This window comes from Ornithorhynchus anatinus, chromosome 4, assembly GCF_004115215.2.
Source record: "Ornithorhynchus anatinus isolate Pmale09 chromosome 4, mOrnAna1.pri.v4, whole genome shotgun sequence".
Classification (NCBI taxonomy): Eukaryota; Metazoa; Chordata; class Mammalia; order Monotremata; family Ornithorhynchidae; genus Ornithorhynchus; species Ornithorhynchus anatinus.
This window is the reverse complement of record NC_041731.1, coordinates 60345723-60362856: the sequence shown is the minus strand read 5'-3', so window position 1 is coordinate 60362856 and position 17134 is coordinate 60345723. Positions and strand designations below refer to the sequence as shown.

At 42.8% G+C, this 17134-nt stretch overlaps 1 protein-coding gene across 5 annotated transcripts in view; it reads right to left on the bottom strand.

Annotated features, from left to right (window-relative positions):
* Nucleotides 1-781: 781 nt before the first annotated feature.
* Nucleotides 782-17134, bottom strand: part of MTDH (metadherin) — a 54652-nt gene continuing 38299 nt past the window's right edge. For all 5 annotated transcript variants that reach the window (XM_029062316.2, XM_029062315.2, XM_029062312.2 and 2 more), the window contains 5 exons: nucleotides 12604-12728; nucleotides 10064-10180; nucleotides 8379-8492; nucleotides 4892-5046; nucleotides 782-2585 (listed from right to left, as the gene is read on the bottom strand). In XM_029062316.2, coding sequence (XP_028918149.1) covers nucleotides 2576-2585; nucleotides 4892-5046; nucleotides 8379-8492; nucleotides 10064-10180; nucleotides 12604-12728 — 521 coding nt within the window. In that variant the 3' untranslated portion in view covers nucleotides 782-2575. The remainder of the gene's footprint in view (nucleotides 2586-4891; nucleotides 5047-8378; nucleotides 8493-10063; nucleotides 10181-12603; nucleotides 12729-17134) is intronic.

The following is a 17134-nucleotide window of genomic DNA, read 5'->3' as shown; positions in this document are numbered from 1 at the left end:
TAAAATACCATTACTAATCCTACTGTTACTGAAATGAGGATTCTTTCCTGTTCTCTCTCAGACTGTGAGCCCTATGGGGGACAGGGATCGTGCCCAACTTGATTAACTTGCATCTACCCCAGCGCTAAGTACGGTGGCAGGCACATACTAAGTGCCTAACGAACCACCACCATAATCATTAGGATAATCAGCATATTGCTATGGCGTTGTTTTTTTTTTTAAAAACAAACAAAACAATTTCAGTCCAGAAGAGTTTATATGAAATTTCAAGAGACATTCACACCCAGTCTCCTAGCTGAAATTCACACATTACAGAGCCTATTTTCAGAAAAATGAATAAAGGTTGGACGTTAATTTCCTGCGGTATGGCAATTTAAGACCTACCAAACTGGCTAGATTATGTATGAAGTGAGTCAGTCCGCCCCTGCAACGACACGCATGCAGACAGCAAACAAAATGATGGGCCCGCAAAAGGCAGTGCATGCAGAAAGTGAACACAGGAACCATCCTATTATTAAACATTTTTCTTTCCAGTGCTTGAAACACATTTTTCTTTCCAAGAGACCTACGGGCCCACTCCTATTACTTCCCAGGCTCTCTTTCAACCTGCCCTATCCGGATGCCCCTCAGTCAGCTTGAGATGGCTAAACTGAGAAACAATCAGGGCTCCAGACTCCCATTAGGAAACGCCAATTTTAAAGCCTTTCGAAAACCTCTTTAAAAACCCAGAATGCCTCTTTCGATGCTGTCTTGCCATTCAAGCCAAAGAACAAACAATACCATCCATTTGCTCCTTTTATTTAAACAAATCAACTTAGAAATGTCATTGAATGCAACATAACTTCTGAACATGTAAACATCCTGCCCATGTTCCTGAAGCAGATGTTTACACCTGTATAAAAGTTAGTAATCGCCTGTTAGGAAAGTCGTCCATTAATAAGGCTGGTCTTCAGCGACACTAAAACCAACTTATTCCGCTTGCGGGCCTTGCGAGTCAACTCTACCGAACCACAGTCAAGTAAAATAAGACAATATTGGATGGTTGGATCAGTACCATTGGTTACAGCTGTTACAAACAATTTCATTCTCTTGCCACGTAAAAACGACAAAGCCAGTCACATCAAATAAATCATGGCTTTTTTTTCTCGATTCACAATTCACTAAGTGATGTTAATTATGGTCCTTGTCAAACACGTTTGGTAAAGGCTATTTACAGTGTACATGGCTGAGCATGCACTATTTATAGATACAAAGATACCTGCCAGTTCAATACGATATAATTACACAGTGCCTGAAAATGGTGAAACATCTCACACACCATTTCCACCAATACAGTTTCAAGCGGGAAATGTTTCTTATTAACTACAACTGCAATACTTACATGAAAAATTCTTATAAAAACCACTAATTCCCCCTTCAAGAAATTTAGATGCATATTCTACACCACTACAGGTTAAGGCAGTAAAAAAGATGTATTTCCTGATTAACTGGAGGTCTTGACAATGTCAATTAAAGCTGTCTGATGCTAATCTTCTATTTTCTATCCAATTTTTGTTGGTGAATATTTTTCCGAAGCCAAAGATAGCTTTAAACCTCAAGAAAACAGTAGAGCTGGTAAAGAAAAAAAAAAAATCAGTATCTAGCACAGAAGGGAAAAAATGTGAATTAGATTCAGCCTAAAAGTTTTCAGATCATGAGACAAGAGCGTTAAACATGAGCCCCGACCTTAAAAGGATAAAAACAGGAAACAAATAGGACCGTATACACCACAGTTGAGTTTTCTTAATTAAAAAGTATACCTGTACTTTGAACAATTCAAGTAATGTAATACGCTATCAAAAATAAACTCATAAACCCATTACTCTCAAGTGTTAACTGCATTTTCAACCTTTTAGTTGAAAACACTTTTCCTTAAACCTTACGGCTTAGCCACACAAATGACAAAGAATGGTTCTGTGTCTGTTCTTGCGATCCCTTCACTACACATGGCTACCGACACTGTGTAAAGGTATGGCGGATTATGTACTTATCAGAGCATTTTGACTTAGCTTGAAAACCGATTCAAATGGTAGCTGGGTTCTGTGCATCAATCTGAAGGAGGCAAGAAATACCCACTATTCTGTAGACACCCCGCTCTCTAATCAATCCTCTATTTCTTAGCTGCAGATGAGAAAGGGCACGCAATCTGTTGTAAACAGGGCACTGTCATAAAACCAGGATATATTTAGATTTTTCTTAAATTAAGACCGTTCTCAAATGAAAAAAAAACAAAAAACAGACTCTCCAAAACGTCTTCCAGCATGGTAGCACGTTCTGCTGAACTCTGAATTTCACAAATTAACTTTCCTTTGATTCCATTTTAATGATGGTTGTGTTCACAGCAGTTTTGTTTTAAAAATCAGTTGAAATTTATATAAAATTCTGTACATGTTCACAAATTATTGCATAAACAGCATAATCTTCTTGACAGTGTTTGCCCAACACATGTCCAACTCAGGAAGAAAAAAAAAAAATTCACGTTTCCCTTCTGGCTTTCTTCTTCTTTTTTACTTGTTTGGGAGACTCCCAGCTATTGTCAGACTTGGCTAAAAGGGACGGCAAAACACAAGCAAAGATTAACAGAAAAACATACTCACACGATAGAGTCACCTTAAAATTCATGCCTAATTAGTTATTTATGGAACTCACTAAGTGCTATTTGCCAAGCGGCGGATAATCGGGGCAGCACAGTCCCTGTCCCTCATGGGGCTCAATTTAACTATACATTTTCCCTGTGGTCCCCAATAAATGGTTGGTCCCATTTGGCCGGTGGGGTAACAGGGTAATGTCATCATGATTAAAGGTATTTACTGAGCATATGCTGCGCGCAGAGCATTGTCCTGTGTGCTTGGAGAGTACGATACAACAGAGTTGGCAGACACATTCCCCTGACCACAAGTTTAATGACAAGGTGCTTGTACATGACATAGCCATAAAAACGCTTAGAAAAAACTTACTTTTGGAAGACTGGTGACTTTTCGATCCCGGGGTGGCCCTGTTGAGGGGCCAGCTCAAACTCTTTGGTGGTCAGGGGAAACGTGTCTGTCTATCGATTCCAACAATTCTGTCTGAGCGGCGCTTACTGTGTGCAGGAGGACTGTATATGAGCTCGGGGGGGGAGAGTACAATCGAGTGTTAGACGTGTTCGCCTACCCACAAGGGGCTTATAATCTAGGATACCACTGATTGATTCCTTTTTTTAAAAAAAAATCCAGTTTTTTCACCCTGTAAAATCACTCTACGCCAGACAACTAGCAGGTAGAAACCTTGAGTAATAACTTTTACTCCATCGGAAGCAAGCAGGTAAAGTCATGGCCTTCCCACCCCAAATCCGTTCTGTTCCCCATGGGACAAATGGTCCACAGACGCCAACTAATCAACTGGAAGCACATTTGTACTTCCTACCTCTTGGGTTTGAGAGCCAGGGGGCACAGAGTTTAGGACACAGAGAAGGCTTAAATAATATTTCTATTCCATCTTATACCACATGGCAAATGCTCTAGATATATCGGACACTTGGGAAGCAGTGTAGTCTAGCAGAAAGTCCACGGGTCTGGGAGTCAGAGGACCTGGGTTTCTGTCTCCACCACTCGTCTGCTGTGTGACCAGGGCCAAGTCAGTTAACTTCTCAGTGCCTCAACTTCCTTGACTGTAAAATGGGGATTCAATCCTACTCCTTCCTACCTAGACTGTGAATGCAATGCTGGACAGGAAGTGTTTTCGACCTGATTAACTTGTATCTACTCCAGCACTCGGAACAGTGCTTGACACAAAGTAAGCACTTAAGGAGCACCGCGATTATCATTATTATTACTTTCAAACTTTCTACCCATCCATGAGACATTCCCTCACAAAAACGCCATTCAAATACCAGGTCCACAAATGACAGTTTCGCATGTGAATCTGTTTTGGGAAAACCAGTTTGTCGGTTTCAAGGGAACTATTTCCTCTAAAATAGTATCAGACACTCGATTCTCCAGCAATCGATATCAAGTCTATCTAGAAGAAAGGGAGGAGAGTGTTCATGTCAACTTTGTCAATCCACCACTGAATAACAAGCGCTAACACCATTTCCACATGGAGTGGATGAGCTTGTCTGAAGAACTGACGAGCAGGCAGTTACGGCCAACCACTGGTTCTGCTAATCGGGACTGAGAAAAAGCCACTCAGGTGGATGCTGCCCGACCCCTCCGCCTGAGGCGGTGGGTTCTGCTCAAGGGTCAGTTCTGTGGTGCCAACACGGACACTGGGAAGGAGCTGAAGAGTCTGCTCAGGGGCAACCCTCAAGTTATCGCATATCTGGAGAACCCTCGGGGGCACCCAGATAACGCAGACGTCCACTTTGTGGTTGGAGACTGGGATCTCCCAACACGGACACTGGGAAGGAGCTGAAGAGTCTGCTCAGGAGCAACCCTGATGTTATCTCATATCTGGAGGACCCTCGGGGGCACCCAGATAACACAGACATCCACTCTGTAGTTTGAGACCGGGGATTTCTAGGTCGACCGGGGGCAAAGCTCCAACCCAGACACTGCCAGACAAGGAAGAATCAGAGAAGTGGGTCAACCTACAGGTAAGGGCTGAAGCTGAAGTCGTCAGGTTTCTGGGCAAGTTGACTAATACTGGTTGTACTGATCTCCATGGTTTCTCCTCACGTTACACCTATACTGGGGAGGAGTTCTCACTTGCACATCCCAGAATTATGAGCTATGTAGTATTAAAGTTTAGGCTTCTCAATAGTGAAGGATCAACATTAGGGCTCACTAGAACACGGGATGATTTTAAAAGTCGACAAGGGAGCTACCCAAAACGACGCAATAAAATTACCGGCACACACGTAAATGGAACTTACTCTGTGCAAGGAGGCACGCTATTTTGCTTGACGTTAGAATTGGAAACATTCTTCTCCTGCTTCTGTGGCACTTGGGAGGAGACCTTGTCCGAACTGCCCACGGATAAAATTACGGATGGCTCGGTAGAAACAGCACGTGGAGGTGTCTCAGCGGTCTAGTTTGGAAGACGAACATTCATCAGACACTTGTGCAACAAAACTCTAGGCCAGATAATTCAGCACTGTAATAAGCAGAGAACTTTCCAGGGTCAAATACTGAATTGAAGAAGGCTATTGTTCAGCGATCTCAACTGGAAATAGAAAGAAAACCACATTATCTCCTCTCCGAAACTGAGCCCCAAGGCAACACTTAGCTGCCCCTAGTGTCACCGTCAAAATCAGTTATGTTTTCCAACATAAACTGGGAAAAAAAATCAGGTGAGACGTAGCAGGAAAGTGGCCACCTTTATGCACTAAAGATTTCTGGCGACCAGGTCGAATCTGGGTGGGCAACAGACGTGGTATGGTTGGCAAATCAATACTAAGCTAAGAGTTCAAGTGACCACAACGTAGAGGAAATCCCGACAAGTTTTGTTGAAGGAAAAACTGTGACGATATAACTGTGACGATGTGTAAGAACATTTTCTACCGGACTGCCAACCCGTCATAGAAAGTTTGGCAGCTGAAGGCCAAGGAGCTGGGTGACATAGACAGAGGAAGGGTTCGGGCTTATGAAAAGAGCAAGGGGGGAACTTGAGAAGCAGCGTGGCTCAGTGGAAAGAGCACGGGCTTTGGAGTCAGGGGTCATGAGTTCGAATCCCGTCTCTGCCACTTGTCACCTGTGTGACTGTGGGCAAGTCACTTAACTTCGCTGCGCCTCAGTTCCCTCATCTGTAAAATGGGGATTAAGACTGTGAGCCCCGCGTGGGACAACCTGATTCCCCTGTGTCTACCCCAGCGCTTAGAACAGTGCTCTGCACATAGTAAGCGCTTAACAAATACCAACATTGTTATTATTATTACAAATGAGAGCAAACTACTTCAAGTTATTTTCCTGTCACTGTTTACATGATCTATTTGTAGGGATTAAATTTCATAAACTAATGGGTTATGAGGAAACCTAGAGCATTGTTCTAATAGCTCAATAATAAACAATCAGTGGTATTTATTAAGCACTTACTTTGCACTCAGCACTGTACTAAGCACTTGGGAGAGCACAAGATGAAGTAGACACAATACTAGCCCTCAAAGACCTTACATTCTACTGGGGAAGACACCCATTAAATGAATTATAGCTAAGAGAAGCAACTGAACCTAAGAGAAAGGCGGGTGTGTAGGGGGGGAGGGAACTGGGAGGGCAGGATGAGGGAGTGGAAAGACGGCCTAAATGAAAACCCAGGACAGATAACCTAATGTCACCTACTCTGACCTTTTTGCCGCTAATTTGTCCTGTTAGGTTTTAGGCAATTGTTGACTTCTACAGTATGTGCCAGGATTACCCACACTCTGGTAAAAAGCAAAAACTGCCACTCAGTTCAAATGTTTTGGGGGGCAGATGTCCAAGCTCAAGTGTCTGGAAACTCAAATGCTTTTGTTTTTTCCACATTTCATCTTTTCTGCTTTACCTTCTTCCTGGATTTAGAGTTTTAAAGCAGAGTAACTGGCAAAATCTTCATTCGTGCAAGAGCATAAACTACGGGAGTCTTAGTAAATGGTCAAAAAGTGCATTTCTTAGGGATGAGGTAGAAAGAAAAGGTAGGGAAGAGTGTTTTTTTTTTTTTTTTTAAAACACACACAAAAATTAAGTCCTGTATTAGGTGAGAAGTTAGCATCCTGGTCACAATTTGTAAATAAGATTCCTTTATTTTGGCAAGAACTGCCGAGATTGTGATCTATCTAGGAAACAAGGTGTAAAATTGACTCGAAATAAACAAAAACATCTATTTAGCAGTAAGGGGTCTAAGTGGCTCTTTTGTGTATTGAAAAATTCCTCTTGACTTTACTAGCAAAGCAGAAATGGGTCCAAGTTCTACCTTAGTAGCATATACTGTCCACCGATGGGCTGCTATAAAAAATTTTGAAAGGAAAAGGTAATAGCTTACAAAATAGCGGTATACAATCTTGGATCTACTAAAATGTTTCATCTGGCTCTTTCAGTGTGGCGAGACGATGACCGATAAGCTCCTACAATGAAGTTAAGCCATCCAAGAGAGACAGCTGAAACACTGAGTCATGTTCGGAGAACAGCTGGTGTACGGAAAACTGCAAGAACACAAGCAATCGACTTCAGAGACCGTAGCAAAAAAAGTAAAATCTCCCCAACAACGGGCAGGAGGAGGATTAATCGGGCAAACGGGAGAGATATGAATATTCTCTGTGCCCACCGATCTCTCCTGTTAGACTGTAAACGCCTTGGGGTCAGGGACTGAATCTTCTACTTTGTACGCTCCCAAGTGCTTGGCTCAGTGATCTGAACAGAAAAATAAATATCGAGGATGATGATCACGTAGTGTGGTGTACGAACAGAGCAGCACACAACAATGGCACTCCAACAGGATCAGCAGGAGCTAGTCACAAACTGGGATAAGGAATCCAGATGCATGCCCCATATTTATAAAAGTTGTCATGTAAATTCTACTCATTAAATTCATAATCTGCTATTCGCTTCCTCCAAGTCTTACCTAGTAACTCGTTGCTTGAATGAAAGATGGCATACAAGATTAATTTAGTAAATTAATTACTAAAAACAAGGGAAAATACAAATGAATCAATTCCTGAACATAACCAACAGAGGAGAAACGTGGCCCAGGCAAGAGATCATGGGTGTGGGAATAAGAAGACCTGAGTTCTAATCGCAGCAGACAGTTGCTAGCTGTTTGACCTGGGGCAAGCCACTTAAATTCCCTGTGCCCCAGTTTTCTCATCTGTAAAACGGGGATTAAACGCTTGTTCTCCCTCCTACTTAGAACCAGGACACGGATTAACTTGTACACCAGTGCTTAGAAGAGCGCTTGACAGGTTATTTCACGGTGTTAAATTTAAAAGCTCCTAGACAAATAGCAATTACCTTTACAGCTCTTAAATTTAAATCAAGATCCTGACATTTCTCTCCAAATACTTCTTTCGGGAGCGGTAAAATGTTTCTCTCGGGCCCCTCCTACAGCAGCGTTAGTACCATCCACTACAGTGTATCTTTGGGAGAAAATCTGTTTCTCTGAAACCGAATTCCACATACCTGTTACATTCCATAGAGGAAATTCAGCTTATTACTCTTTCATACAATTTTTCACATTTTGTTAATTCAGAAAGTGAGAGGCCAGCATCCTAAAGGCCTCTCAGGCCAGCTCCCTCTTTTCACAGGGTGAGAGTCTGCTGGATTGCAAACTACTCAAGGGCAGGGATCGAGTCTACTAATACTCTCAGGTGTATAATAGTCCTGACTGATTGAGCAAGCGACTCCTTTTACTTATCGAGTCTCTTTAACACATTACTTTCGATTCAATCGAACCTTAGCTGGATCACGAGTGCTTTTGGTCTTCAAAGGTTTCTCCTGTGGTGGTTTGACTTTGGAAGTATTCTCTTGGAGGTTTTTTCTAGTATTTCTTTCCACCTCCTCCGTGTCCTGTAGAGAAAAACACAGTAAGCGCCCTCCAATAATTCACTTTTTACTTCCTAAATCATATTCTCTGATCCTAGTAAAGGTTGGAATTTTTTAAAAACATATTCCAATATCTTAGACATATTTTATAGCATTAGGAACAAAAAATTACCCCCAATCCAATAAAATCTATTCCCCGTGATAGGCAGGGGAATGGAAGTTACTGATACTTGATTCCCACTGCGGGTCTGGCATGGTGATACACCAAATCAAATCAATTGTAGCAGGCCTGACTGCTGTCTCCAAAAGGCTGATCAGTAAATATACATTTCCCCAAATCACAAACTAAATGTCCAGGCCTTTGGTTTCATAATTTCACTTTAACATATGCTTAATATTTAATTTGTTTTCTTTTAGATTCCTAAGCATTACATCAATGAAGATTTGAACCTTCAATTAACTGTGATTTAAAACAAAACACAACAGAAAAACCACCACACCTGAAAAAAGAACCTGAGCTGCAAAATTCTGCACTGGTAATTTCAAGTAAGATAAAGACTGTTTTGCACTTTCCTCTTTCTTCCTCACTAGAACCCTCTGAATATGAGTGGAGGCAATGGATCGAAAATGATTTATTCTATTGCATTTATTTTTTGCTTATTTTTGTTATGAGCTGTATCTCTATTTTCCTTCTTGTTCCATGTGTGTGTGTGTTGTGAAAATGAGCGAGTGAGACAGAAAACTATCTATATCTGCCTGCCTTCACTCTATATCCATGAAGTTTCGGAATGTATGTTTTGCTTCTGTTGCACTCTCAAGCACTTAGTACAATACTTTACACTCAAGAGAGATGCAGTGTGGCTTACTGGATAGACCACGGGCCTCCAAGCGAAAAGGACCCGGGTTCTAATCCCACCTCCGCCACTTGTCTGCTGTGTGACCTTGAGCAAGTCACTTCACTTTTCTGTGCCTCAGTTACCTCATCTGTAAAACAGGAGTTAAGGCTGTGAGACCCATGTGGGACAGGGACTATGTCCAATGAGACAATCTTGGATCTACCCTTGCGCTTAGTACAGTGCCTGGCACATAGTAAGTGCTTAAGTACCATTAAATAAAAGGAGGCTTGCAATACATCCAACTTGCTTTCCCTTTCATCTCTATATACATAATTTGCAATTTGGAATATTTCTTAGTTTAGCCACAGTACATATCTCAGATCAACCATTGCTCTTGTCTGTCCGTCTCCCCCGATTAGACTGTAAGCCCGTCAAATGGCAGGGACTGTCTCTATCTGTTGCCGACTTGTTCATTCCAAGCGCTTAGTACAGTGCTCTGCACATAGTAAGTGCTCAATAAATACTACTGAATGAATGAATCAACAAAAACTAATGATTTCAAGATGAGCCAGCACGATTCAGGCAGCTTGGGCCAAACTTAGGAAAAGAGGAGGCAGCTCTAAATACCGTAGCCCTATCAGAAGATTCAAAAAGCTAGCCTTCAGAGAGTCATTAAAAACCCTTCTGGTGCTAGTCAGCTCAAAAATAATAAAGTTTACATCCTATACTAAGCAAACTGACTACTGTGCTCTGTTTCACCTGTGCTGGAGAGCTAGCATCTTCGCCGGGCTGCTTCTTCTTCTTCTTTTTCTTTTTAGACTTTCCATCTGTAGAGCTTTGAAGAGTTACCTCTGCCTTTTCTTTATCATCTGAAATCTAATTCAAAATTCCCAAATCAAAGATGTCACCAACTTTCTTTTACAACATTCTCCCGAACCAGTTTTTAGTTTCCTCTGATTTGCCAGCTCCCCAAACTTCTATTATAACTATGAGAATGGATCGACAGGATTTTCAAGCGCTTCCTGTCTGGATGGGCTTCCATAAAGTATCGAAATGATTAGAAAGTGGGCTGCAGGAAGGAGCAGGCGGTATGGGTTACCCAGTGGATAGGTGAGAAACAGCATGATTTACTGAAAAGAACAAAGGCTGGAGTCAAATACCCTACTTAAAACTCACCTCCTCCAAGAGGCCTTCCCAGACTGAGCTCCCCTTTTTCCTCTACTCCCTCTACCCTCTGCCCTTCACCTCTCCGCAGCTAAACCCTCTTTTCCCCCCATTTCCCTCTGCTCCTCCCCCTCTCCCTTCCCCTCCCCTCAGCACTGTACTCCTCTGCTCGACTGTATATATTTTCATTACCCTATTTATTCTGTTAATGAATTGTACGTCGCCTCGATTCTATTTAGTTGCCATTGTTTTTACGAGATGTTCTTCCCCTCGACTCTATTTATTGCCATCGTTCTCGTCTGTCCGTCTCCCCCGATTAGACCGTAAGCCCGTCCAAGGGCAGGGACTGTCTCTATCTGTTGCCGACTTGTTCATTCCAAGCGCTTAGTCCAGTGCTCTGCACATCGTAAGCGCTCAATAAATACTATTGAATGAAAATGACCTGAGTCACCTGGGTTCCAAGCCCGGCTCCCCCTACGTGATTGTGTTTAAGTCACTTAATTCTTCTGTACCTCAGTTTCCTCATCTATAAAAAGGGGACGAAATGCTTGTTCTTTCTCCCTTTAGACTGTCAGCCCCACATGGGACAGGGACTGTGTTTGACCTGATTATTTTGTATATATCCTAGTGCTTTCAATACAATGCTTGACACATAGTGTTTAGTGCCAGTTGTTATTATATGGGGATTGATGATGATTAATCATTCCGGAAAATTAACTGAAGTTTCTAACAGCCACATATATAAGTACAGAATAAACTCCATTATTTCATAATGTGTGCTTTAAACTACTCCTTTTGGGTAAAGTGCTGATAGGGAGTTAGGAACTACTCTTCTGGCAGTCCTATCTAGACAGAATATAATACGACGTCAAAATCTGCGCACAAGCGTTCGGGATGGATCGACATATATCTACTGTATCATGCGTTTTCCTTGATGTGGGGTTTTCCAGAAACTTAACCTCTGCACTATGGAACGACTGACTATTGCAATCGAGAGAGGTTCAGCGGTTCCTTTTTTAAGACGGGCTTACATTTCACAAGAAATTAAATTTGGGAGAGGTTGAAAAAAACATGCGTGATTCTGCAGGATGATTTGGCTAAAGTTAACTGAGAAGTTAGGAACCACAATTAAGTTTCTTCAAGCATAGTGTACACTTGATCTCCCTGTAAAGGATTATATTCAAGTGTGGAAATGGAAATTATTTATTTCAGGAACTTAAACTCATCACATAAAATACTTCACATCTCAAAGTCAACTTTACATCCACGGTTACAAGGTTTGAGGGATGGGGGAAATTGAAAAAGGGATCAGAGGTGTATCTTCCAGACCTTACTCTAGTCCCTTCTATTTATCTCTGACATCTGCCCCCTGAACCTATTAATACTACAGCCCCAGAATCACCCAATCATGAAATTGGTAATTGCTGGCTTCAAGCTCCTCCTCAGGTAGAGAAAAAAGTGAGACTAAAGGATAAAACATCTTAGATTCAGGTCAAATTACAGAGAAATTATTCAGGCACCTAACTGCCGGTGCCATAGCCGCCCTAGAGCACTTTCTAGGTCATCCGGCTGGGAAATAGTGAACTCAAGAGTTATTGGCTCTATTTCTCTCCTGCCTAGGCTAGAGTTGAGATGGGGAGGGTTACGGATGCAGTTTAGAACTGCTTCTGGAAATCTCCCCCTGCTCCTTCTCTTCCTTTAGTTAGGTGGACACCAAGAAGGCCACAGCAATGGAGAGGTTGGTAGAAAGCAGATTTCCACTTTCAATATCTTTGCAAAGTACTAAGGTAAAAATGTAATTCTGGCCAAGCCCCAGAACCAGAGGGCACACTGTTTCCAACTCCAGTCCTAATCCTTTCTGGCTTTGGCCATCGCCCCTCTGAGGTTGGCACCACCAGGGCCCCCAAACTTTGGTGGGGAACTGTAGTAGCCCCCTTAACCCTGCCCCCTGAAGCCAGAAAGTGACCAAGACTGAAGAAGAAAAATAGGCTCTTGCAGCTTCTTGGGTTTTCACTGGGGCTAGGAAGGGGTGGCTCCTCCCTGTCCACCGGAGAGGGTCCGTTTGGGGGTGGGGGTGAAATCCGAAATGTTTAGTTTGTTAAAGGAACACAAGACACACCAGTAAGTTTACTCACTTTCTGAACTTTGGGGACTGGCTCCTGTGGTTTCCTATGCAAGGCCTTTTCCTCATCTACCCAGTTGCCCCATTCTTCTGCAGGGGCATTCCAATCAGAGCTGGGGTCGGTTGAAGTTAGTCCATCTAGAAATGGAAATAGCACAATAAAGGTACATAAGGTAGAAAGCAGTTTAAAAAAAAATCAGTTTTCAGAAAGACATTGCAGGTTGCAATTCATTCTACATAATGTTTTTTAAACCGCCAGGGCCCGGGCAAAGCAAGCTTTGCGGATCCTGTGGTACCAGCCAAAGTATGATTAGATGTCTCCTGATTTCCTCCAAGAGGCCTTTCTCACACATTATATTATATTTTCTTTATCTCCCAAGCCCTTCTTTGTCACCCCGACTTTTCCCTTTGCTCTTCCCCCCATCTCCCAGCCCCACGGCACTTATATATCTGTCATTGTATTTATCTGTATTGATGTCTGTCCCCCCCCCCCCCCCCGCCGTCTAGACTGAGAGCTCACTGTGAGCAGGGACTGACACTTTATTGTTGCATTGTACTTTCCCAAGCACTTAGAACAGCGCTCTGCACACAGTAAGCGCTTAATAAATACGGTTGAATGAATGAATGAATGGAGAGACAGAGTGCGTTTCAGCGACGAGATGGGGTGGACATGAATTAAGTAAGGGAGTGGAAAGGGGAGAGTAGGCAGGGAAGGAAAATGTACAATACAACAGTGCAGGCTCAGTGTGCTGTGTCTGCTCTGGTTCGGGGTGGGTGCTAAAGGTGAGACCCTAGTCTCGGTCTAGACCCTAGTGACAAAGTCAGTCGGTCAATCGCACTCATTGAGCACTTACTCTGTGAAGGGAGTTCAATGTGACAATAAACAGACACACACCCCTGCCCACAGTGACCTTACAGTCCAGAGGGGAAGACAGGCAACCATATAAATTGATACAAAATAAAATCTTTTCCAAGCAGGGGTGCGGGTCCCGAAAAGGGTGTTTTATCACTCAGTGAAGACCCCATCCAGGGAGAGGGTGAAAATATGTTACCTGAGGGAAAGGCTATAACATGACAAATCCTTTATTGCACCAACTTCTAATTAGAAGCGGACCAGCTATAGAGGTCCTTCAGATTTTGTCACTGTTACACAAGGCTACCGCTAAAAGTGTCACCCATTTGCATTTTTAATTTAAAAATTAATCGCTCTGAAAATCCTAACAGAACATAGTTCTGCCGAAGATGGGAGATGAAGATCAGTGAAAAACCAGACTTAAGGTATCTGAATAACTTCAAAAAGGAGCGCTTTTTTGAAACTATGAAAAATGAATGGGGGGACAAGTTAGCACTGTTACGGTCCGTGACGTAATAATCTAACTGTAGTTCGGTATAAGCAGAAGCTGTCAGATGATCAATGTGGAGTGTTCACACAACTGACTCCAGCACCTGCCTCCTGGCCACTAAAGCGCCCAGTTCACGTAGGAGCAAGTTCCTTGATGCTGACAAAAATCCTGTTTTATGCCAAGTGGATAATGGACTTGAATAGAACCTTGATTTTAAAGAGCTCTCTTAGGACTTGACATGGACATTATTCAACTGCTTGGTCCCGGGGAGTTTCCCCATTCGATCATCTATCTTTTCCCTAGCTACAGCATAACCAGCCAGCCCTGGCACTTCCCACCTTCCCCAGAAGACAAAAATCAGATGGGGAGGCAACGGACTTTTTTCTAAGGAAACGCACACGGGGCAACACGTGAAGCCGCTTGGCCTAGTGGAAAGAGCGTGGCCTGGAAACTAGAGAAGCTGGGCTCTAGTCCCGGCTCTGCCATTTGTGCAGAGCACTGTACTAAGCTCTTGGGAGAGTCCCATACCAACAAAAGAGTTAAGAACAACAGAGTTAGCAAATATATTTAAATGGAGTAGGTTCAAGTCCATCAGGTAGGATTATCTATATTAATGTCTGTCTTCCCCTCTAGGTTGAAAACCTGTTTGTGGGCAAGGAATGTTTGTAATATTATACTCGCCCAAGTGTTTAGCACAGTGCCCTGCATACTGTGGCTCAATGGAAAGAGCCCGGGCTTGGGAGTCGGAGATCATGAGTTTGAATCCCAGCTCTGCCACTTGTCAGCTGGGTGACTGTGGGCAAGTCACTTCACTTCTCTGTGCCTCAGTTACCTCATCTGGTAAATGGGGATGACGACTGTGAGCCTCACGTGGGACAGCCTGATTACCCTGTATCGACCCCAGCAGTTAGAACAGTGCTCTGCACATAGTAAGAGCTGAACAAATACCAGCATTATTATTACTGTAAGCACTCAATGAATACCACTGATGATGATGCCGGGTGACCTGGGGCAATAAGTCACAACTTCTCTGTGTCTGAGTTTTCCTCAATAGTGAAATGAGAATTATATTTCCATCTTTCCCTCCCCCTTAGAAGGTGATCACTGAATGGGACCAGGATTGGGTCTCAGCTGATCATTTTATAATCTACCCACGTGCTACAGAAAAATTACTTGGCACACAGCAAGCACCTAAAGACCACACAAAAGCAGGTCTTGATCGACTAGATGTCAATACTCAGTTTTCATGCTTAACTTCATTATGGACTGGTCTGAAGGCAAAACCATATAGCGTCATCTGACAAAAACATGTACAATCTACATATCGAATTGATACTACACTTGAGTTTTAACTAGAGTAATATAAAGCCTATTTTACAGAAAGGCACCATCCTTTCTCATAAAACTTTAGGAATATGCTTACATATAATCCAGGAGAGATAAAACAAAGATCTTAATTTGTCATTTGTTAAAACCACTATCACCAATCTGAAACAAAGACAACAAAGAATAATTTATCAACTATTTCTTCTACCTGGCTAGTGCAGAAGCCCTCGATCATCTCACCCCATCCTCCCTCACTTCACTGATCTTCACTAAGTAGAAGCGGCGTGGCTTAGTGGAAAGAGCCCAGGCTTGGGAGTCAGAGGTCGTGGGCTCTAATCCCAGCTCTGCCACTTGTCAGCTGTGTGAATTTGGGCAAGTCACTTCGCTTCTCTGTGCCTCAGTTATCTCATCTGTAAACTGGGGATGAAGACCGTGAGCCCCACGTGGGACAACCTGATTACCTCGTATCTACCCCAGCGCTTAGAAAAGTGCTTGGCACATAGTAAGCGCTTAACAAATACCATCGTTATTATTATTACCTCCTGCTGCAGTACAGCCCGCACACTCTACTCAAGCGCCAGCTTCCTCACTGTGCCCCGATCTCATCTATCTCACCTCAGACCTATTTCCACTCACCCCCCCCGGCTCCACATACACCAGAACACCACTCTCTCAGCCTTCAAAAGCATTATTAAGGGCACATCCCCTCCAAGAGGCCTTCCCCGAATAAGCTCTCTTTTCTCTGGCTCACTCTCCCTTTGGCGTCCACGCACTTGGATCTGTGACCTTTGGACATTTGAGATTCGACTCACCCCAACCCCACGGCACCGCCTTACATATTTTTAGATTATATGTTAACATATATCCGTCCTCCGTATTCGAAGACATAATGGGCGGTGAAGTTCATGGGAGTAGAGGTTGGCAGAAGGCAGGCCACATTCGACACACAAAATGATGGTCTCTTGAGATGCCGTGTTCAAAGTTTTTAAGGTATGTTTTCCCTTTTGTCTCCTGTTTCTTTCCATATGACGCTTGTACCTAAAGTTTTTTTTATGCCTGTCTTCTCCATCAGATTGTAAGATCACACCTATCGACTTTACCGTATTTTCCAAAGCACTCAGGCACAGTGCTTTTCACACCGTAAGCCCGCAATAATACTCTTCACTGAGGCTGATTTTGAAAGATTCCCCTATTTACATTGGGACAGGAATTATTCGGATGCAATGCTCTCGGAAAAAACTTCTGAAAAATTTATGGAATAATCCTGGTTCAATTTAACCTTATTTTGGATCAAACTATGGTTTTATGATGTAGTTATGGCAGTCAGGTGCTTATACCATGTGCCAAACACTGGGGTTGATACAATATAACAACAGAGGACACGTGGAGCTTGTGATCTGCGTTTCTGACTTGCGGAAACAATCAACTGTATCCTGCTTTTTGCCTGAATTATGGTTACTGTTTAGGTATGTGTCAAACACCGGGGTAGATACGACTCTTTTACCCCATTTAGAAAAAAACAATCATAACATACCAAAAATCAGATTGAATGGTGCTTTTCCCAGACCTGGATCAGGACTAGAGCTGGTTTTAATATTCGTCAATGCTCCGCTTTCAAATTTTACCCACTCAGACACAAAGGCCATTTTTCCAGGACCCGCAACCGACATCGCTTTCTACACTACTGAACTACGCATATTCAGAAAGAACTTGCGGGCCCTGATGTTGTAGGTGATTTCAACTCAATTCAATTTTAGTTTTACCTCCACAGGTATGAGGTTTAAAGTGCTTAACTGAGGTTCTAGTACAAAGATATGGAAAAAGGATATCCCATTAGGCAATGCAAAATGTTTAAGCTGTTCAATAGAAAAATAT